Below are 23,290 nucleotides of genomic sequence, written 5' to 3' on the forward strand. Positions count from 1 at the left end.
CACAACCACAAATAATAATGATTTCTTATGCACACCTATTGCTCCACCTGCTACTACAGCAGAATTCTTTGAAATTAAACCTGCTTTACTGAATCTTGTTATGCGAGAGCAATTTTCTCGGTGTTAGTTACGATGATGCTGCTGCCCATCTTAATAATTTTGTTGAATTATGTGAAATACAAAAGTATAAGGATGTAGATGGTGACATTATAAAATTAAAATTGTTCCCTTTCTCATTAAGAGGAAGAGCTAAAGATTGGTTGCTATCTCTGCCTAAGAATAGTATTGATTCATGGACTAAATGCAAGGATGCTTTTATTGGTAGATATTATCCCCCTGCTAAAATTATATCTTTGAGGAGTAGCATAATTAATTTTAAACAATTAGATACTGAACATGTTGCTCAAGCTTGGGAAAGAATGAAATCTCTGGTTAAAAATTGCCCAACCCATGGACTGACTACTTGGATGATCATCCAAACCTTCTATGCAGGACTAAATTTTTCTTCACGGAATTTATTGGATTCAGCTGCTGGAGGTACCTTTATGTCCATCACTCTTGGTGAAGCAACAAAGCTTCTTGATAATATGATGATCAACTACTCTGAATGGCACACGGAAAGAGCTCCACAAGGTAAGAAGGTAAATTCCCGAAGAAACCTCTTCCTTGAGTGATAAGATTGATGCTATTATGTCTATGCTTGTGAATGATAGGACTAATATTGATCCTAATAATGTTCCATTAGCTTCATTGGTTGCACAAGAAGAACATGTTGATGTAAACTTCATTAAAAATAATAATTTCAACAACAATGCTTACCGGAACAATTCTAGTAACAACTATAGGCCATATCCTTATAATAATGGCAACGGCTATGGTAATTCTTATGGGAATTCTTACAATAATAATAGGAGTTCACCCCCTGGACTTGAAGCCATGCTTAAAGAATTTATTAGTACACAAACTGCTTTTAACAAATCTGTTGAAGAAAAGCTTGGGAAAATTGATATACTTGCTTCTAAAGTCGATAGTCTTGCTGCTGATGTTGATCTTTTGAAATCGAAAGTTATGCCTCATGAGAATCTTAATAATAAAATTACTACTACAGCAAATGCCATCCAAGTTAGAATTAATGAGAATATAAGATTAATGGCTGAACTGCGTGCTAGGTGGGATAGAGAAGAAAATGAAAAACTAGCTAAAGAGAAGAATGTAGCTAAAGTTTGGACCATTACCACCACTAGTAATGCTAATGCTACACATGTTGCTGCACCTCCTACTATTAATAATAAAAGAATTGGTGTTAGCAATGTTTCCACTTCTAATGCAAAGCGAGAAACCGCTCGAAACTGCTAAAACTCGAAACTGCCTGTGATAAAGCTGCTGAAATTTTTTCCAACATTGGGGATGATGATCCCATTGCTTTAGATTATAATGGTTTGAATTTTGATGATTGCCACATCTCTGAAGTTATAAAGTTCTTGCAAAAACTTGCTAAAAGTCCTAATGCTAGTGCTATAAATTTGGCTTTCACGCAACATATTACAAATGCTCTCATAAAAGCTAGAGAAGAGAAACTAGAGCGCGAAGCCTCTATTCCTAAAAAGCTAGAGGATGGTTGGGAGCCCATCATTAAGATGAAGGTTAAAGATTTTGATTGTAATGCTTTATGTGATCTTGGTGCAAGTATTTCTGTTATGCCTAAGAAAATTTATAATATGCTTGACTTGCCACCGTTGAAAAATTGTTATTTGGATGTTAATCTTGCTGATCATTCTACAAAGAAACCTTTGGGGAAAGTTGATAATGTTCGCATTACCATTAACAATAACCCTGTCCCCGTTGATTTTGTTGTCTTGGATATTGAATGCAATGCATCTTGTCCCATTATATTGGGAAGACCTTTTCTTCGAACTGTTGGTGCTATCATTGATATGAAGGAAGGTAATATAAAATATCAATTTCCTCTCAAGAAAGGTATGAAACACTTCCCTAGAAAGAGAATGAAGTTACCTTTTGATTCTATTATGAGAACAAATTATGATGTTGACACTTCGTCTCTTGATAATACTTGATACACACTTTCTGCGCCTAGCTGAAAGGCGTTAAAGAAAAGCGCTTATGGGAGACAACCCATGTTTTTTTTTACCTACAGTACTTTGTTTTTATTTTGAGTCTTGGAAGTTGTTTACTACTGTAGCAACCTCTCCTTATCTTAGTTTTGTGTTTTGTTGTGCCAAGTAAAGCCGTTGATAGAAAAGTAAGTACTAGATTTGGATTACTGCGCAGTTCCAGATTTCTTTGCTGTCACGAATCTGGGTCTACCTCCCTGTAGGTAGCTCAGAAAATTAAGCCAATTTACGTGCATGATCCTCAGATAAGTACGCAACTTTCATTCAATTTGGGCATTTTCATTTGAGTAAGTCTGGTGCCATTTTAAAATTCGTCAATACGAACTGTTCTGTTTTGACAGATTCTGCCTTTTATTTCGCATTGCCTCTTTTGCTATGTTGGATGAATTTCTTTGTTCCATTAATGTCCAGTAGCTTTATGCAATGTCCAGAAGTGTTAAGAATAATTGTGTCACCTCTGAATATGTTAATTTTTATTGTGCACTAACCCTCTAATGAGTTGTTTCGAGTTTGGTGTGGAGGAAGTTTTCAAGGATCAAGAGAGGAGTATGATGCAACATGATCAAGGAGAGTGAAAGCTCTAAACTTGGGGATGCCCCGGTGGTTCACCCCTGCATATTCTAAGAAGACTCAAGCGTCTAAGCTTGGGGATGCCCAAGGCATCCCCTTCTTCATCGACAACATTATCAGGTTCCTCCCCTGAAACTATATTTTTATTCCATCACATCTTATGTGCTTTGCTTGGAGCGTCTGTTTGTTTTTGTTTTTTGTTTTGTTTGAATAAAATGGATCCTAGCATTCACTTTATGGGAGAGAGACACGCTCCGCTGTAGCATATGGACAAGTATGTCCTTGGTTTCTACTCATAGTATTCATGGCGAAGTTTCTCCTTCGTTAAATTGTTATATGGTTGGAATTGGAAAATGATACATGTAGTAATTGCTATTAATGTCTTGGGTAATATGATACTTGGCAATTGTTGTGCTCATGATTAAGCTCTTGCATCATATGCTTTGCACCCATTAATGAAGAAATACATAGAGCATGCTAAAATTTGGTTTGCATATTTGGTTTCTCTAAGGTCTAGATAATTTCTAGTATTGAGTTTGAACAACAAGGAAGACGGTGTAGAGTCTTATAATGTTTTCAATATGTCTTTTATGTGAGTTTTGCTGCACCGGTTCGTCCTTGTGTTTGTTTCAAATAAGCCTTGCTAGCCTAAACCTTGTATCGAGAGGGAATACTTCTCATGCATCCAAAATACTTGAGCCAACCACTATGCCATTTGTGTCCACCATACCTACCTACTACATGGTATTTTCCGCCATTCCAAAGTAAATTGCTTGAGCGCTACCTTTAAAATTCCATCATTCACCTTTGCAATATATAGCTCATGGGACAAATAGCTTAAAAACTATTGTGGTATTGAATATGTAATTATGCACTTTATCTCTTATTAAGTTGCTTGTTGTGCGATAACCATGTTCACTGGGGACGCCATCAACTATTCTTTGTTGAATTTCATGTGAGTTGCTATGCATGTCCGTCTTGTCTGAAGTAAGAGAGATCTACCACCTTATGGTTAAGCATGCATATTGTTAGAGAAGAACATTGGGCCGCTAACTAAAGCCATGATCCATGGTGGAAGTTTCAGTTTTGGACAAATATCCTCAATCTCAAATGAGAAAATTATTAATTGTTGTTACATGCTTATGCATAAAAGAGGAGTCCATTATCTGTTGTCTATGTTGTCCCGGTATGGATGTCTAAGTTGAAGAATAATCAATAGCGAGAAATCCAATGCGAGCTTTCTCCTTAGACCTTTGTACAGGCGGCATAGAGGTACCCCTTTGTGACACTTGGTAAAAACATGTGCATTGTGATGATCCGGTAGTCCAAGCTAATTAGGACAAGGTGCGGGCACTATTAGTATACTATGCATGAGGCTTGCAACTTATAAGATATAATTTACATGATACATATGCTTTATTACTACCGTTGACAAAATTGTTTCATGTTTTCAAAATCAAAGCTCTAGCACAAATATAGCAATCGATGCTTTTCCTCTATGGAGGACCATTCTTTTACTTTCATTGTTGAGTCAGTTCACCTATTTCTCTCCACCTCAAGAAGCAAACACTTGTGTGAACTGTGCATTGATTCCTACATATTTGCTTATTGCACTTATTATATTACTCTATGTTGACAATATCCATGAGATATACATGTTATAAGTTGAAAGCAACCGCTGAAACTTAATCTTCTTTTATGTTGCTTCAATGCCTTTACTTTGAATTATTGCTTTATGAGTTAACTCTTATGCAAGACTTATTGATGCTTGTCTTGAAGTGCTATTCATGAAAAGTCTTTGCTATATGATTCACTTGTTTACTCATGTCATATACATTGTTTTGATTGCTGCATTCACTACATATGCTTTACAAATAGTATGATCAAGATTATGATGGCATGTCACTCCAGAAATTATCTGTGTTATCGTTTTACCTGCTCGGGACGAGCAGAACTAAGCTTAGGGATGCTGATACGTCTCCGACGTATCGATAATTTCTTATGTTCCATGCCACATTATTGATGTTATCTACATGTTTTATGCACACTTTATGTCATATTCGTGCATTTTCTGGAACTAACCTATTAACAAGATGCCGAAGTGCCGATTCTTGTCGTCTGCTGTTTTTGGTTTCAGAAATCCTAGTAACGAAATATTCTCGGAATTGGACGAAATCAACGCCCAGGGTCCTATTTTGCCACGAAGCTTCCAGAAGACCGAAGAGGAGACGAAGTGGGGCCACGAGGCGCCCAGACTACAGGGCGGCGCGGCCTAGGTCTTGGCCGTGCGGCCCTGTCATCTGGGGCCCTCGTGTGGCCCCCTGACCTGCCCTTCCGCCTACAAATAGCCTCCGTGACGAAACCCCCAGTACCGAGAGCCACGATACGGAAAACCTTCCAGAGACGCCGCCGCCGCCGATCCCATCTCGGGGGATCCAGGAGATCGCCTCCGGCACCCTGCCGGAGAGGGGATTCATCTCCCGGAGGACTCTACTCTGCCATGGTCGCCTCCGGTGTGATGTGTGAGTAGTCTACCCCTGGACTATGGGTCCATAGCAGTAGCTAGATGGTTGTCTTCTCCCCATTGTGCTATCATTGTCGGATCTTGTGAGCTGCCTAACATGATCAAGATCATCTATCTGTAATTCTATATGTTGCGTTTGTTGGGATCCGATGAATAGAGAATACTTGTTATGTTGATTATCAAAGTTATATCTATGTGTTGTTTATGATCTTGCATGCTCTCCGTTACTAGTAGATGCTCTGGCCAAGTAGATGCTTGTAACTCCAAGAGGGAGTATTTATGCTCGATAGTGGGTTCATGCCTGCATTGACACCTGGGACAGTGACAGAAAGTTCTAAGGTTGTGTTGTGCTGTTGCCACTAGGGATAAAACATTGATGCTATATCTAAGGATGTAGTTGTTGATTACATTACGCACCATACTTAATGCAATTGTCTGTTGCTTTGCAACTTAATACTGGAGGGGGTTCGGATGATAACCTGAAGGTGGACTTTTTAGGCATAGATGCAGTTGGATGGCGGTCTATGTACTTTGTCGTAATGCCCAATTAAATCTCACTATACTCATCATGATATGTATGTGCATGGTCATGCCCTCTTTATTTGTCAATTGCCCAACTGTAATTTGTTCACCCAACATGCTGTTTATCTTATGGGAGAGACACCTCTAGTGAACTGTGGACCCCGGTCCAATTCTCTTTACTGAAATACAATCTACTGCAATACTTGTTCTACTGTTTTCTGCAAACAATCATTTTCCACACAATACGGTTAATCCTTTGTTACAGCAAGCCGGTGAGATTGACAACCTCACTGTTTCGTTGGGGCAAAGTACTTTGGTTGTGTTGTGCAGGTTCCACGTTGGCGCCGGAATCCCTGGTGTTGCGCCGCACTACATCCCGCCGCCATCAACCTTCAACGTGCTTCTTGGCTCCTACTGGTTCGATAACCTTGGTTTCATACTGAGGGAAACTTGCCGCTGTACGCATCACACCTTCCTCTTGGGGTTCCCAACGGACGCGTGTTGAACGCGTATCAAGGCGTCGTTTGGAGATAGCGGATATGGGTGGACGAGCTCGGCGGTGGTTGGTAGGCGGTGTATGTGCCTGCTCTTGGCAGCTTGGTCTAGTGTGTTGTGGTGTGGGATGCGGGTGGTGGTGATGTTCGTGGATGGCGGCGTGGCGAGGCGAGTGCTTGGAGTCCTTCTCCCCGGCAGTGACTTCCGATATGGATGTGTGCTCAGGGAGAGCGGTCTACCTCTGATAGGTCCGGTACCCTTCAATCTGGGGCGAGAAAGCAGGGAGCTTTCTGCAGAGGTTGAAACGGATGGTGCTTGGGTTTTTGACTAGGGCGCGAGTTCTCAATGGCGGTCCTCTTCACCACCTCTTCAGACCGATTGCAAGGGTGGACAACAGACACGGAAGCTCAAGATGTGTTTCTTTTCTTTTCTTGTATGCTTGTTGTTTTTTCGTCTCATGTTAGCTGTTTTTTCAGCACCCAGTAACAACTTGCCTCCAACGGCCTTATTAATTTAAGGTACGGCTAAGGCCTTCTGTTTAAAAAATTGATCTGAATCTTCTAAAACCAAACCTATAACACGCGTAGACTCGACAGATCCACCACTCCATGGAAGGATTGACCAGATGAATCTCCGCCCTCCTCAAGGCCACCGGCGAGAACGCCGCCGATGAGGTGGACAAAGAGACATGTATACATTATTATTGTCCCGCACAACGCCGCCATAGCCACCATAATGACGATGTCGGTTGTCAAATTCTAACTTTGGGGACCTTTCTACAACGTTGAGCGCAGGTCCAAGGTCCCCACCCCCTCCCGCCACTGGAGCGTCTAGTAGAGGAGGCGGAGGCCCGTCGATTCCAGGTCGTAGACGACGAGGACGAGATAGATGACGACGGCTGCTAGGGTGGATCCTCTCTTTTTTTCATGGGAGGAGAATAATATTACGACTTCTTCAGTGCAATAAAAAGTGGCTTACATCTGAAAAAATATGTGTACCTATGAATTTGTTTAGATACGAAAAATGTATGTCGATAATAGGAACATGCTGTGTTAAAATTCAATGCATGTTACTTGTAAATTGTAATATTGAAGCACTTATTGGGTAGTATGTCAGCTTGACAATCGCTGAAAAATGAACAAAGGGGTAATGAAGCATTTGAAAGCATCAAAACCCATTTTTTCGTCTTTTATAAGTGAATTTGCTTCCTATTCTAAAGTTGTTTCCATCAAATAGAGAGGTATTTTCATCCTAAATATGGGAATTTGGTTCCAACACAAAAATAACATGTTTAGTCAATAAGGCCATGTACATTGGACGGACGCATGTGCAGCCGCTTAGGAATTAAAAAATATTAATACATAGCATCTAAATAAGATTCTATATCTCCAACGCAAACACCAAACCGCAGACGCTAAACTTTCCCGGCGCTTTGTTTTGCTTCTACATCCCATGATCAGACGGGATTCTATGAATTTGTTTAGATACAAAACATGTATGCCGATAATAGGAACATGTTGTGTTAAAATTCAATGCATGTTACTTGTAAATTGTAATGTTGAAGCACTTGCTGGGTAGTATGTAAGACAACAGAACCACACCACACCTTGATAATCGTTGAAGCATGAACAAAGGGGTAATGAAGCATTTGAAAGCATCAAAAATCGTTTTTCCGTCTGCTAAAAGAGAATTTGCTTCCTATTCTAAAGTTGTTTCCATCAAACACAGAGGTATTTTCATCCTAAATATGGTAATTAGGTTCCAATAAAAAAAGAACATGTTTAGTCAATAAGGCCATGTACATTGGACGGACGCATGTGCAGCCGCTTAGGAATTTAAAAATATTAATGCATAGCGTCTAAATAAGAGTCTATGTCTCCAACGCAAACACCAAACCGCAGACACTAAACTTTCCTGGTGCTTTGTTTTGCTTCTACGCTCCAGGATCAGACGGGATTCTTGCATAACTAGGTGAATAGGCGCGCTTCGCCGCGCCATCTGCACTCCATTGTGGCACATCGTCACCAGAGTGGTGAAGTTGCAGGAATATCCTTGCATTCAAAGATGTATGTGGTGCTTGGAGATACAAAACGTGGAGCCTTCAGGAGGCTTTAATAATATCCGAAAGATTCAGAATGTGGAGATCATAATAGGGGCAAATATAGAGCCTGATTACAACTTTCCAACATCTACAGGTCCCAATACAAAATCACACAGTTAGAAGGCTGCAACACGGCTTAAACCAGCTTTAAGACACACCTTCAACAGTAATCAAAACTTTTCTCTCTGGAAAGATTTTCTCAGGTTTATGTGTAGATTCTCTTCTCTTTCACGTTTTAGATTAGTGCCACTCAACAGATGCAAAAAATGTTTTCTAATGCAACAAATTATCTGTTTTTAGAAGATGAAATATATGTTTTTTTATCAGTGATGCTACTCAAATTGCTGTTAAAAATGAGTATTCCTTCACCGGTAATTCTTGTTACTCTCAGTGAAAACGTACAAAAAAATGGGTCAGGCTAGTAACTCGAGTGCAACAGATATACACCAAAATATGGTAAGATTCAGAGTAACAGAGGTGATAGGATCATTTCCTACTCATTGGTGCAAACTATCACATTCATGACAAAGCCAAGTGACAAAATTTCATCTATGAGTGTAGCGTGGACACCACCTTTGCCTGTTGGCGATGGTGTAAGCACCATCAAGAAAGCTCACTTCTTCTCAGCTGCTTTATGGCCTGGGATTTTCAGTTTGCCACCATCAATCAGCAGCTGCAGCTTGGATTTTGCAAGATCCTTCACAGTGGAATCTGGAGATTCCAGATAAGGAGCGACCACCTTGGAACTGTAGTGACCAAGAAGTTCAGAAGAAATAAAATATGTCTTATGCTATCTCAATGCTATGATGGAAATAAAATGGAACTTCCGCTCCTATATAATTACAAACTATTGTGGCTCCAACTAACAATTTTCCTATGTTCTCTCGCAGCTAAGTCATGTGTTACATCACCATGCTTGCCACATAGTCATGTTTTGGTCTTCATGTTTGATATGCATAACAATAGGCTAACCTTGTTTGAGCATGCGGCCTAAAAGACTCATGTAATCCTGAAGACCTGAAGAATATATTAAGATTACCTAGGAGGCTTGCTGATCCCAATTATTTAGTATTTAGAAAGTGAGCCTTCCTAATTAGTATGACATGACCAAATTTTCATCATTGCATAAGTATGAGCAGCAGACTCACGTATTACTTCCTAGTCATAACATGTACTGCACAGAAGACCAATGTGTACCTTCAGAAGCTGTACAAAAAGAACTGCAGCATCACAACTCGTTTAGACCAAATTTGAGGTTCCAGTTATTCAAGATGAAGGCAAAAAGCAATTCACTAAATGCAGTTACCTTCAGAAGCAACAAAATCAAAGGAATTAGAGAATTAAGATAAATATGATTGGCGAATTTACTTACGGACAATTACAAACCTTTCAAATAAGAAATATAACCTCTAGACATCTTAGTAGGCTGACAATCTACCATCACCGAAGCCCTGGTGGTAAACCACGCTGTCCACACACAAATCTCAAGCTATGTTAGTGCATACAAAAACTTTATCTAAAAGTAAACAACCAAAGAATAATACATGCAAAGAGATATTTTTAAACCTGAATCTGCATATAAGAACTGTCCGAAATTGAAGGATCGGAAAAAGGAAAATAGGGTAGACCAGATCAAGGAAAAGAAGAAATATATCGCAGCCTAAAATCCAGTTGAGATGAGGACTCCGAGGGACGAATAATTTGTCATGCCAAGCTTCGGTCAAAGTGAACTTGTGTCTGCCGCCGCTCTCAGGAAGAGGGCCTTGGGCCGAGGGCAGCAACACCGCATGTGTTAGATACCATAAATCATTTCTTTAATTCTGAGTGTTCCAACTGAACAGAATATGTAGTAGAGCTGTGGAAGTGTATTACTGCAGCACATGTGCTCTTCTGGTCCAGTAATATGTGGTTGTCACTTGTCAAAATACCCATACATAGAAGATTTTTCAAAGTGCTCCTCTAAATATAGATTTAGAAAGGATGACACAATATTGAAGAAGAACGAAAACATCACTGCATTGTGTGCTTGACAATCCGGTTCTCTGGTATCTTGTTGGTCACAATACTAACTTTAGATAAGATCAAAATAAATTTTGCTGTCCTATGCTGATCTTAAAACTCATGATTTACAGTTATATGGAAAGTTGGAAACTTCCCATCTTAAGATCCATTTCAAAACAAACGGATATACAATTCCTTGCAGACACAATTTTCTTTCACTTATTTTTTTCTGTTGGTAGTAAAGAATACAACAACGGAATTTCATAAATCAAGCGTAGCATTAAACCTGAAATCGCCAGCAGAAAGTATAGTCATCTTTAAAGTATTTTCATGTTCCATCAAAAATAACGAACTAAACGTATCGAGAAGTTTAAATAATCAATGCAATTTTATTTCTGCATGCATGTAGTACATGCCACATACTCTTGCCACCTCCAATACCTGATGATCATCTTGTTGCCGCTTAATACACACCTTGCTGCCCCCTCCCAAATAAATTCATTTTAGAACCTGGGCACCATGTCGAGGTTCCCATCCACTTCGAGCTTATATCTCTGCAAGTACAGAACAAATTGTTTGCTCTGACGGGCAATTTCTATTGAGCACATAGCGAAACAAATCCAAAATATATAGCCTCCACATCATATAGAAGATGTGTCTCGGTGAAAGTGTGCAAGGGAGTAAGGCAACATTGAAAGGTTAAGGATTACGGAACAATAGACACTCATATGTTCACATCCAGAAGAACATTCAATGCAAGCAAGCATCTTTGCAGACTCCAACTGCAAAACTAGAAATGAATTGGCAAGCCAGAGCCAGGAGAAGTCGCTGAGGACCACCTCCTCAGACTTATTGGTGGAGCGCTTGATGCCAGTGTCCGCGACGCGGAGGACAAACTTTCTGCTTCTTCCCGCTTCTGGAGCGCGCGATGATGTGGTTGTATAACCTGGTGCGCAGTTAGCCGTCAGGGCTCCTCGCCTCCTCGTCAGTGCGGGACATCCAGCCCTCGCATCGAAATGGGGTTCCCCACTGCATGCGGTAGAAAGTGTTCTTCTCGATGGCGGGTTTAATGCTCCACTCTTCGCGGAGGCGGGGGTTGAAGTGGAAGATCCTGGGCAGGTCCTCACCGTCCACGGTCTTGAATCTCCTGCAGCTCCATCATGAACTTCCGTCTCCCACCTTGACCAGTATGATCTTAAGGTCTCGCTCGGGGTGCGCATCGCGCGGCGTGGCGCTCCATGGCCCGGCCACTTGCCCGGAACTCGGCACTGGTGAGCATGATCGAGTGCGGAGACCTTCTCCCCCTCCTCGACGTCCGTCGCGTCGAGCGAAGACACCACGATCCGTGAGGACGGCAAAAACATGGGCCCCAGCGACGACCCCAGCGGCAAAAACATGCAATTTCATATACTCCAAAATATCTTCTAAAATATGTGGTTAGCACCAAGCTGAATTGCTGATCAAGGTCATACGTGTATGCAATTTCTTAAATGATATTAAGGTGTGCCATTCTAAAAGAATCAAGAATAGGCAACATAAAATTAAAACAAACCAAAACGAAAGAAGTGCTGACAGAAAGATTACACTATCAACCACCAACGATCAAAATTGATGTCACTTTACAACTCTTTCGATCCGACTAACTAGTGAATTAGATATGTCAATTTACAGCTTCACCGGGGCGATGTGGAGATAAAAGTAGCGTTGAAACGACGAGCAAATGCGGCAGTGTGCAGATTTACTCGAAGGCCCACTGGTTCTCCCTGCGGATCTCCTCCTCCTCCTCTGCGGTGAAGTCGTTCTTGATGTTGAAGGTCTTGCGGATCTCCTCGGGGGTCTTGCCCTTGATCATGTCGGCGACGGTCTGGCAGGTGAGGTCGAGCAGGCCCTTGATGTTGAGGTAGTTGGCGGCGAGGATGAGGTCGAAGAGGGTGGCCTGGTCGACCTTGACGAACTCGGCGTCCCAGTTCTTGAGGTCCTCGGCGGGGGCCGGGGCGGGGGCGCCGTCCGCCGCGCCGTCGGCCGCCGCGGGCTTGGCCGCCTGGACGTGCTTGCTGCAGTACTCGATGACCTTGGAGAGGATCTTGGCGTTGACGTTAGGGAGCGGGATCCCGTTGTCGGCGCAGTCGTCCTCGATCATGTGGCGGATCGTCTGCGACTCCATCGCGACCGCCTCCTCCACCTCGAACACCTCGTTGTCCGAGGACTTGAGCGTGATCATCTTCTTGTCCTCGGCCGCCATGGGTGGGTTGGTGAGGTTGGGGATCGGCGGCGGATTTGGGGCGATTTGGGAGCAGAGGAAACCCTAGCGAGGCGGCTGCGGAAGACAGAGACTTGTGATTTCTGAAGGCAGAGACCCGGGTCCCCGATGGCTTAAGTAGAAGGATTTTCCCTTCAGAAACAAAAGAAAGACTAGTAATCGGCTTCGGCTGCACATATTTTGTTTCCCATCGGAGCTCTGGCATCGTAGGATCGGTTCTACCTCAACTCTGAACCGTACGATGTCAAACTAAAAACAAGAACTAATTTGTTGTTTCCTAATTAGTCGCGCATATATGATGCCCGCCAGATCTAATTTCTGCCGCCTATTACGTGAGTCCCTGTTATGTATTTGCTTCATTTTAGACACTTTTAGCCTTTAGGAAACTTATTCCAGGATTTTTATGGAAACTAATATTTCTGGAGTATGCTTCTTTGGAAAGTAAATCTTGCTTTCAACACCGCCGCTAGAGAAAGCCACCGACGTGTGCCTCTATCGCCGCTTCCTTACCGGAGCCAGCATGACGTTGTTGATAACAGTCGAGAAGTCTTCGCGCACGTGCCCCTAAGGACCAGCGTCCTAGCTCCGAAGTTATCGTCATTGAACCCTTGAATTGATCTGAGAAAACGACATACCCGTGAGTAATGCCCCCTCACTCTCTCCCTCGCGTTGCCCCTCCAGGCGACCGGGGGATAAACCCTAAATCGCGCCGCCGCCACCTCCCCCAACCTCCTCTCCCCTTCTCGTCACCCCTGGAGGCGTCCGCCGGCAAGGTTGTGCGACGCCGGTGATGGGGGCAGCGGGGAGCTGCTCTCAGGCCCCCGTGTGCGGCTGCAGGGAGGAAGGCGGCAGGGTGGGGGTGGTCACCATCCGGGGACGCGGTGCTGGACATCCTCCCTTCGCTCCCCTCTCCGGCCTGGCCTTGCTGGCGCATGGGAGTGGTGGCTGCTAGCTGGGTGTTGCGCGCCGCCGATCGTACGGGGACCATGGATGCAGGGCGTCGTCGACCTGGCGGCGGGTGGCGGGTGTTGGTGCTGCGGTCTGCGCTCTTCAGCCGTGTGGACGGCGAAGGGGCAGCGAGCATAGGCCTGGTGCGGAGGTCGCCCCGTCGGGCCTCCGACATCAGATCTGGATGGTTGTTGATCCTCCGTGTGGTGCTCCTCCCACCTCCCTGGCCCCGAACTCCCTCCGGTGGTTTGGTGGGGTTGGTCGGCGGGTGGGCTCTGAACCAGGGGGAACCCTTCGCTGATGGTGGCGGCCACGAGGTCGACAACGGCGCCGTGCTCCTTCTTGAAGGCAACATCGAGGTTGTATCCCCTCCCTCCATGCTCTTTCTATATCGGGTGTAAGCCCAAAACTTCGGTTTGGACGGCGGCGGCGCTTTGGTGTCGTTCCCTCGATGGAGGCGCCGTTTGGAGATAACGGATATGGGTGGACGAGCTCAGCGGTGGTTGGTAGGCGGTGTTTGTGTCTGCTCCTGGCAGCTTGGTCTGGTGCGTTGTGGTGTGGGCTGCGGGTGGTGGTAATGTTCGTGGGTGGCAGCGTGGCGAGGCGAGTGCTTGGAGTCCTTCTCCCCGGCAGTGACTTCCGATATCGATGTGTGCTCATGGAGAGCAGTCTACCTCCGACAGGTCCGGCGCCATTCGATCCGGGGCGAGAAAGCAGGGAACTTTCTGCAGAGGTAGAAACGGATGGTGCTTGGGTTTTTGCCTGGCCTCTAGAGGTTGACTAGGGCTCGAGTTCTCAATGGCGGTCCTCTTCACCAGCTTCGGTGCCTCTTCAGACGGATCGCAAGGGTGGACAACAGACACGAAGCTCAAGAAGTGTTTCATTTCTTTTCTTGTATGCTTGTTGTTTTTTTGTCTCTTGTTAGCTATTTTTTCAGCACCCTGTAACAACTTGCCTCGAACGGCCTTATTAATTTAAGGTACGGCTACGACCTTCTGTTTAAAATATTGATCTGAATCTTCTAAAACCAAACATATAACACGCATAGACTCGACAGATCCACCACTCCATGGAAGGATTGACCAGATGAATCTCCGCCCTCCTCAATACCACCGGCGAGAACGCCGCCGACGAGGTGGACAAACAGACAAGTATACCTTATTCTTGTCCCGCACAACGACGCCATAGCCACCATAATGGCGATGCCGGTTGACCAAACTCTAACTTTAGGGACCTTTCTACAGCATCGAGCGCAGGTCCAAGGTCCCAACCCCTTCCCACTGCTGGAGCGGCTAGTAGAGGAGGCGGAGACCCGTCGATTCCCGGTCAAAGACGACGAGGACGAGATAGATGATTACGGCTGCTAGGGTTTCCACCCTATCTGTATCCTCTCTTTCTTTCATGGGAGGAGAATAATATTATTACTTCTTCAGTGCAATAAAAAGTGGCTTACATCTAAAAAAAATATGTGTACCTATGAATATAGGAACATGATGTGTTAAAATTCAATGCATGTTACTTGTAAATTGTAATATTGAAGCACTTACTGGGTAGTATGTAAGACAATAGAACCACAACTTGACAATCGTTGAAGCATGAACAAAGGGGTAATGAAGCATTTGAAAGCATCAAAAATCGTTTTTCCGTCTTTATAAGAGAATTTGCTTCCTATGCTTGTTTCCATCAAACAGAGAGGTATTTTCATCCTAAATATGGTCTCCTCGTCTACAGAATTTGCTTCCAATACAAAAAGAACATGTTTATTCAATAAGGCCATGAACTTTGGACGGACGTCATGTGCAGCCGCTTAGGAATTAAAAAATATTAATGCATAGCGTCTAAATAAGAGTCTATGTCTCCAATGCAAACACCAAACCGCATACGCTAAACTTTTCCGGCGCTTTGTTTTGCTTCTACGCCCCAGGATCAGACGGGATTCTTGCATAACTAGGTGGATAGGCGCTCTTCGCCACGCCATCTGCACTCCGTTGTGGCACATCGTCGCCAAAGTGGTGAAGTTGCAGGAATATCCTTGTATTCAAAGATGTATGTGGTGCTTGGAGGTACAAAACGTGGAGTCTTCAGGAGGCTTTAATAATATCCGAAAGATTCAGAATGTGGAGATCATAATACGGGGCAAATATTAGTTAACAGTAAAACTGAGCTACCTACGCCTCCTCACAGCCATTTGGCGTCGTGAACCGTCCGATTCTACCGCTGAATGTCTCAGATTTTCCCGTCGTGCCGCTGTGGCCTTTTACCGTGCGGCTTCGCCCGTTTCTCTGCCAGCCATTTTCTGGGCTGCTACTCTCAAGATTGACTTGGGGCTTTTCTCTTGAACGGGGCCGATTTGCTGATTCGCAGATGGGCCGCGAGAAGGTCTTCGGGGCCAGGCCATACCTCTACCGTCATCTTCCCATCTCCTTCCACAACGTTGCAGGCCTGGCCGCCTGGGCAGTTGATGAGGCAGGGGGATGCGAGCGTCATGGAGATTGAAGCCGAATCGGTTCCTGGAAGCCATTAATGGCAATTGAGGCGCAGCACTCACCGGCAGCCAATTATGTAGGTACGTTTCTGTTACGTTCTCCTTCAATTCATGTGTGTGCCTATATATTCTGAGAATACCTTATCACGTCGATGTCTATGGCCGCTTGCTGCAGTCTCTCGGTCGACCGTAGGCATCGATGACCACCGGCTGCAATCTTGAGCGAGACAACAGCGGCAGAGAAGGCGACAGCCAGGTCTCTAACTCCAACGCGGCGACAACGAGCCTTTCTTTCTCGAGCTTGGTATCCGAGATGATTTCAGATTTATGTGTGGTGAGATGATTGGTTATAAACGAGGGGAAATTACCATGTTTCAATAAATCTCTCTGTACCTTATATCCTTCAAGTTTTTCCTCATAATTTTATCATTTGTTTGGGCAATCTGTGAAGGTTGTATGCTTTGTTCAACATCTGCTATTTGGCTTACATTGTTGGGTAAATTTGAGTGATGTAGTGTGTCCCTCGCGTTCTTTGTCACTCCCACATGGCGCCATCATTTCTTTTCTTCCCTCCTATTCCCACCAGAAAGTATAGGCAAGTGATTTGCGATACTCCAGGTTGCAATCGTCTTGCTGTTACTCTACCTCTCTATGCTCTTGCACATGTTCAAACCTTTTCCTGTCATCTAATGTGTATGTATAGTGTCTCTTTACTTTATTTTCCGTCAGAAATTATTGTTGGTAATAATGGTGTTTCATTAGAAGATTTGTACAGATTTGTTGTAGCTGTCGTGATGTTATTAGTTAATATGTTATACGTCTGTTATGACCTTGCACCACCATAAATTTCTGGTAATTTTCGTGTTTTCTAACTGCTTTGAAGATCATAGCCCCGCCGAAAGTTTCAGGTGCTAACCCTGATATGTTAACATTCAGTAATACTGCATTTATGCTTGGAGAGTTCAAAACGAAACAACCTACAGGGATATTACCATATTTACAGTGTTAATGATATCCGGATCCCAGATCTTTTATAATTGATCATGCATTCAGCTAATTATCCTATTTAGCATGTAGGTTGTGGTGGTACAAAGTTTGCAGCGAATTTCGTAGTTCCACATGGCACCAAAAGTTGATAGTGCCAGATGTCAACTGTAAATATTAGTGCCAGGTTGCTCGATGTACCTTTTATCAAATTTCATGTTTCTTATAAGGTTGCTACATATCTATTTTTTCTTACAGGAAGATCTCTAGAGAGCTCCTACCACAGTCTAAGCGTCTATATTGTTCTTGTCCTCCTGTCTTGCAAAGGCCACAGTAACAAGGGATGTCAAAAACACCGGTGATGGTGTCAAGGTTCAGTTCCTAACTGGTCAAGGCGGAAACAACAGAGACTTCGCCACCTATCGAACATTATTGTTCAGGTACAGTTAGCCTCTCGTTCATCCTCTTGGTTTGGGTTCAAACCGAGGAGAAATTATCGAATTGCGCTTCCATGTTGTTCTTAAATTATGGAGTATAAGTTAATATTCTTCTTTCAATGCCAATGAATAGAACGTTAATTGCATCTGAAGTCAAAGTACTGGAGTATATTTCTTTATTTTGTCAATTGCCTTGAATTGCAATTGTAATGTTTTGGAAAGTATCACAAAAGAGAACAATCCAGTTGATGTATATTTGACGCGACACTGTAATTTTGTACAGAACTGCATCTGTTTATTTTGTTGTTAATAAAATATATTGCTATTTTTCCCGAACTCCAATTGCAGAATTGTACAGATGCACCATTCAATGTTGTTCAAGAAGAGGTTATTTTTACTTCCCTTGCAAAGCATATCATATGAGGAAATCACTTAGAAATTCTCAAAATTGTTTTCAGGCCAAGATTTTCCTACACCACGAGCTCTTCTGGGTATGTCTCACATTCATTATGTGGTCAATTTGTTTGACGCTTGGATCGAAATGCCCTGCCAGGATTGAGATCAAATGATCTTCCTCATAGATACCGCAATTTGCGAACCTATCTACTTTGGAAGATGGTGTTCATGCTAGATTCTTAATCATCTAAATATGAAATTTGACTTGAGCGTTTCGAACATCAATTTGTTTATTTACAAAATTGCTATCACTATTTTGTTAAAATAGACGGGCGCGGCAACGCGAGCCATCATGATCTAGTAGAGCCTGATTAGGACTTTCCAACATCTACAGGTCCCAATACAAAACTACACAGTTAGAAGGCTGCAGCACGGCTTAAACCAGCTTTAAGACGCACCTTCAACAGTAATCAAACTTTTCTCTGTGGAAAGATTTTCTCAGGTTTATGTGTTGATTCTCTTCTCTTTCACGTGCCACTCAACAGATGCACAAAATGTATTCTAATGCACCAAATTATCTGTTTTTTAGGAGATAAAATATATGATTTTTTTATCAATGATGCTACTCAAATTTCTGTTAAAAATGAGTATTCCTTCACTGGTAAGTCTGGACGAATAAAATCTTCCTACTCTAAGTGAAAACGTACAAAAAATAGATCAGGATGGTAACTCGAGTGCAACAGATATTGTCGTTGCCTAATCGACGGTACCCCGGAGGAGGGATCCTCACGAGGGGAAGAAGAAGTAGGGGCCATAGGGCGGAGTGCACATGGGACGGTGGTACGCGATTTACCCAGCTTCGGAACACCTGCACGACGACAGGGCCTACTGCTGCTTGTCTGGAATTATCTGGGCGCTTTCGCGATGTTACAATGAGTTGAGGTTCTGCCTCTAGGGCTCCCATGATCCGGCTTATAAAGGCGCACGGATCTAGGGTTTACATGGAGAGTCCTACCCGGATACAGGTTTCCTAACTACGGTACAATGTCTTGCCGTGTACGCCAAGGATCCGCCCTTCCATCTATGTCGTACCGGATCCGGGTCCCTTAATGGGCCTCCGTGGATCCGGGTTCCTCCTCAATGTCGGTTGGATCCGGCTCCCTGCTCCTGGGCCGGACATCTTCCGTCAGGATCAACAGCAACTGGGCCGCCCGATGGGCCACATGCCTCACCACCATCTGTGGGCCACCCGGGCTTGCCGGATCTTAGGCACTGTCGATGGTACACCCATGAAGTATACCCACAACAGTAGCCCCCAGAGTTCTCCGAGTTTCCCCTGCTGTTTCCGCCTCGCTAGTCCATCATGACCTCCGGCAAATGTTGGTAACGCGGAGAAACTTGAAGAACTCCAACTTCACTTTTCCTTCTTTTTCCAACTTATAGCCGGAAAATGCTCCCATCCTGCGGGACTTCATCCATCGACGTTCCAAAGAACATTTCCGGGTTACTCCCTGCTCGCGAATGAGAGCCAACTTATCCTCACGCAATTACCCGGAATCTCAGAAGACTCAAACGGTTCCGCCAATTCTGGCGCCATTTTCGCGCGATTTGTGCGGTAACTTATCTCTAGCCATTTTTACCGCTTAGGGTTTAGGACACGTGTCACGCATCCAACGGTGCGACGCTTGCGTTCCGACCACAGGATGCGGAGCACGAATCTCGTCCCGCCGGCCTATAAATATCCGCCGTCGACGCCTTAACCCTCATTCACCCCCCTTCTCACCTCTCTGCCAAGCGCCGCCGTGAGCTCCCTCTCCGCCGTGCCGGAAACTCACCGGAACATCGCCGGAGTTGCTTCGCCGCCGCGTCGAGTTCATCCTGTTCTTAACATCAGCGAGCCACCGCGCGGAAACCTCGTCGCCGGCGACTCCGACCGCCGTAAACGCCATTACGGTTAGTTCTCGAACTTTGCTCTCGCGCCGTAGCTGGTAGGGATGAACTTGGGGAAGACGATGCTGGATCCGACTAAAGAACATTTTTCGCCATTCATCTTTTCTTCAGATGTCTTCAACGACTCCGCCTCCAGCCTCTGAACCGATCATGGCCACCCCAATCTCCTCCGCCCCTCCACCTTTCGCTCCAGTTAAGCTGGGTCCTTCAAAGGATTCCGGCAAGGAAACCGAAGGGACTTCCACTAACCCGGAAAAGGCCTCCGGGGAGGATCAGGCGGAGCACAAGGCGGAAGTGGCCGCTGCCAAAAAATCAAAGGCTCGCCAACGAGATGCTGAAGCCAAGGGAAAATAGTGGCCATGCACCACCACCAAGACGGAGTTGACGAATCTCGAGACGGAAGGCTTCCTGCAACCCGGAAGCTGGAGGTCAGTTCCCACTGCCTTAGCCCCAGCTCCGGAGGACAACGAGATGGTGCTCACGAAAGCACTGGTGGAGCGGGGTTTTTCATTTCCGCCTTCGGACTTCTTCCTGGAGATCCTGAAGGTTTACGGGCTCCAACCCCACAACATCTCTCCAAACAGCGTGCTTGCGATCAGCAATCACGTCACCCTGTGCGAGGGCCATCTCCGGGTAACTCCCGAACTTCCTCTGTTTCAATATTACTTCACCGTCAAGAAGGAGAGGATCCGGAACTCCACCGAGCTCGCAACATGCGGATCCATCACCTTCATGATCCGCCCGGGCCGCGTCTACCCCCACACTGACCGCCACGAATCCGCGCGGTACTGGTCCGGAGGCTTCTTCTATTTGAAGGACGTTTCCGACCCGGCGAGCACAAGGAGGCTGCCGCCGTTCAAGAACTGCCCCGCCACCGAGCTTCCGACATGGACGCACTGCCCCCATCTCTCCGAGTCGCCCCAGCTCACTCGCGCTGTCAGGCGGATCTGCAAGCTCACGGAGGAGGGGCTGTCAGGGAAGGACTTAACCCTTTCCTGGTTCACCAAGCGGATCCAGCCGCTTCAACACAGGGACCGGCTGATGTTCCAGTACTCAGGGCGCGACGACCCAATGCGCGCCACAAAAGACAATCTTTTCGCCGACGCCATCGACAAGAGGATCCGGCTCCTCATCAAGGTTCCGCGTGAACTTCATGTTCACGTGTGCAACAAGGACATTCACACGAATGGTTCCGGAACCGCGGTACGTCGTCTCGACTTTTTAGTCCATTGCTTTCCTTCGCATCCAAACTTTTTGTCTAAGTGTTCAACACTGCATTAGCTTGAGGCGCTCGAAGAAAGTGAACTCGGAACTCTTCTCCGGGTTCCTTCCACCGGCAACACGGATCCGGAGGCTGCATCTGAAGCGGAGGTTCACGAAGCTCCGCGCCCTCCTAAGAGGAAAAGGCCAGCTCCTTCCAGCCCCGCCGCTAAACGTGCCCGCGAAGTGCCTAGCACTGCGGCAACTCGGAAGGCGGAGGCGGAAAAGAAACGCCTTAAGCTGATTAACACCAGCAACAAGGGGCAGCCCGCCATCCAGAACTTCTTCAAGCCCTCCGGGTAAGTGTCCGTTTCCGAGATCCAAGTTCTAGTTTCACGAGCAATTCCTTAGTTGTTTATGCTTTTTTCTTTTTACTGAAGCTCCGGAAGCCAGCCCCCCAAGGCTCCAAAGGTCTTGAAGAAGAAGGTCAAGCCGTCACCGGCTTCAATTCCTGTTACTCCAGAAGTGGAGATCCCACCCAAAGCTTCATCTGCTTCCAAGCCGGATCCCAAGGACATCATCGACCTTGAAGATCTTCCGGAAGATCCCGCAGACCTCGGAGATTCCGCCAAGGGTGCCTCCTCGTCTGCCCCTCCTCAAGATCAACCAAGCGCCGCTTTCGCGGAGCCCACCGAGGAAGAATATGAGGAGAAGGTGAAGCTCGTTCAAGCCTCCAACGCGATCCGGGTGGATCCTCGACCGACCCAGTCTCTTCAAAAGCTTTCCCTCGCCGAGCGCCATACGGAAGTTTCCGCCATGCTGAACAAGGTCTGGGGGAAGTCGGATGAGGAGATGCAAGAGCTCACCGTCTTGGAAAACGATCTAAAAGAGTTTTTCGCCAAGCACAAAGAAGTGCGGCAGGTAATACTAGCCCCCAAGCATTGGGTCAGACATTTCCGAGTAACATGTGTTAGCCGATGCTTTCTCAAAATGTACCTTAGGCGGAGATTTAAAAATTTTATTCCTTCAAGAATTTGAATTCCTCGCCAGCCCCCCGGATTTCAAATATCCTGCTAACTCCTCTCTGCTTCTCAGACGAAGCGGAAATTGCACGAGGATCTCCGCGTTCATGTGCTGGAGCAGATCACGGAGATCGAAGGGCTGCGTCAGAACGCGGAAAACAGCCGGAAGGCTATCCAGCTTCTTGAGACCCGCCTCCATGGTACGAGATCCGAGTTTTGATTTCATATATTGATATAACTGTTCATGATGCTTGATATGTGCAACTTTCCGCCTTCAGAAGAAACTGCCAAGCACTCCTCGTTTGATGAGCTATCCGCCAAGGTCAAGGTGCTTGAGGCGGAGAATGAATCCCTCAAAACCTTCCTGCAAGAATCCTCCAACAAGGAGACTGAGGCGAGGAAGGAGCTCTCCGAGAAGCATGCCCACGACCTGGCGGATCTGAATGAAAAACTAGAGAAGAGCTAGGGTCGCGTGATTTCCTTGGTAGCCAAGAACAAAGTTCTAGAAGCGGAGGCGGAGGCCATCGACCAACTTATCTTCCGTAAGCTTTTTTCCGTGTCATTGTTCCGACTGCCTTATATGCTTTCTTTCTAACGGAACTGGACCTCCTTCTTCCACAGCGAGCCTTGGCTTCGAGTGGTCAAAAGAGTCGAACCTGAAGAGGACGGAGGCATACGATGAAGCGCGGATTTCTATTGACGCGTTATTTGAAGCCTGTCGCGGAATCGCCAAGACTCTGTCTCTGAAGAAGGCCAAAACCACAGTCATCGATACGATGACCAATCTTATGGAACAAGTGCCGGATTTCATCAAGGACTGGCAAAAATCTTCAGCACGCGGAGTCGCCTCCCTAGTCTTGGCCACCTGCAAGGCTCACTTCCCCTCGCTCAACTTTGCGAATGTTGCACGCGAAGCCCCCAAGGGTTCCGACATGGGTGCCCTCCTTGCGGAATCCCAAGGCTATGAGCAGTTGTTTGTCAGGCGAGTGAATCACTCGTTCTGGTATAACAAACACGATCTGCCCAAGGGATTTTCTGATGCAGAGGAGGAGGAGGAAGGTGAGCCGGAGTATTATGGGGAAGGCTCCGGGTCAAGCGTCGAGCATTCCGGAGGAGGCTCTGGTGACGACTCCGAAGCCGGATCTGGTGACAGTGACGACGACGGCTCCGCCTACCAGGAATCTGAAGAAGAGGACTCCGAGTAGAGTTCCTGTTTAGACAATGAAACAAGTTGCATCATTTTGGCCCCAGAGTGGGTTTGTA

At 45.5% G+C, this 23,290-nt stretch overlaps 1 protein-coding gene across 1 annotated transcript; it reads right to left on the minus strand.

Annotated features, from left to right (window-relative positions):
• Positions 1-11,905: 11,905 nt before the first annotated feature.
• Positions 11,906-12,708, minus strand: LOC139830006 (SKP1-like protein 1). Its single transcript, XM_051322876.2, has one exon. The coding sequence runs from the start codon at positions 12,585-12,587 to the stop codon at positions 12,084-12,086; it is 504 nt and encodes a 167-aa protein (XP_051178836.2). The 5' UTR covers positions 12,588-12,708; the 3' UTR covers positions 11,906-12,083.
• Positions 12,709-23,290: the final 10,582 nt, after the last annotated feature.

The sequence above is a fragment of the Lolium perenne genome, chromosome 4 (assembly GCF_019359855.2).
Source record: "Lolium perenne isolate Kyuss_39 chromosome 4, Kyuss_2.0, whole genome shotgun sequence".
NCBI classification, from domain to species: Eukaryota; Viridiplantae; Streptophyta; class Magnoliopsida; order Poales; family Poaceae; genus Lolium; species Lolium perenne.

Excerpts from the sequence above, each read along its gene's own strand:
- LOC139830006 (XM_051322876.2), bottom strand. The coding sequence starts at position 12,587 with ATGGCGGCCGAGGACAAGAAGATGATCACGCTCAAGTCCTCGGACAAC.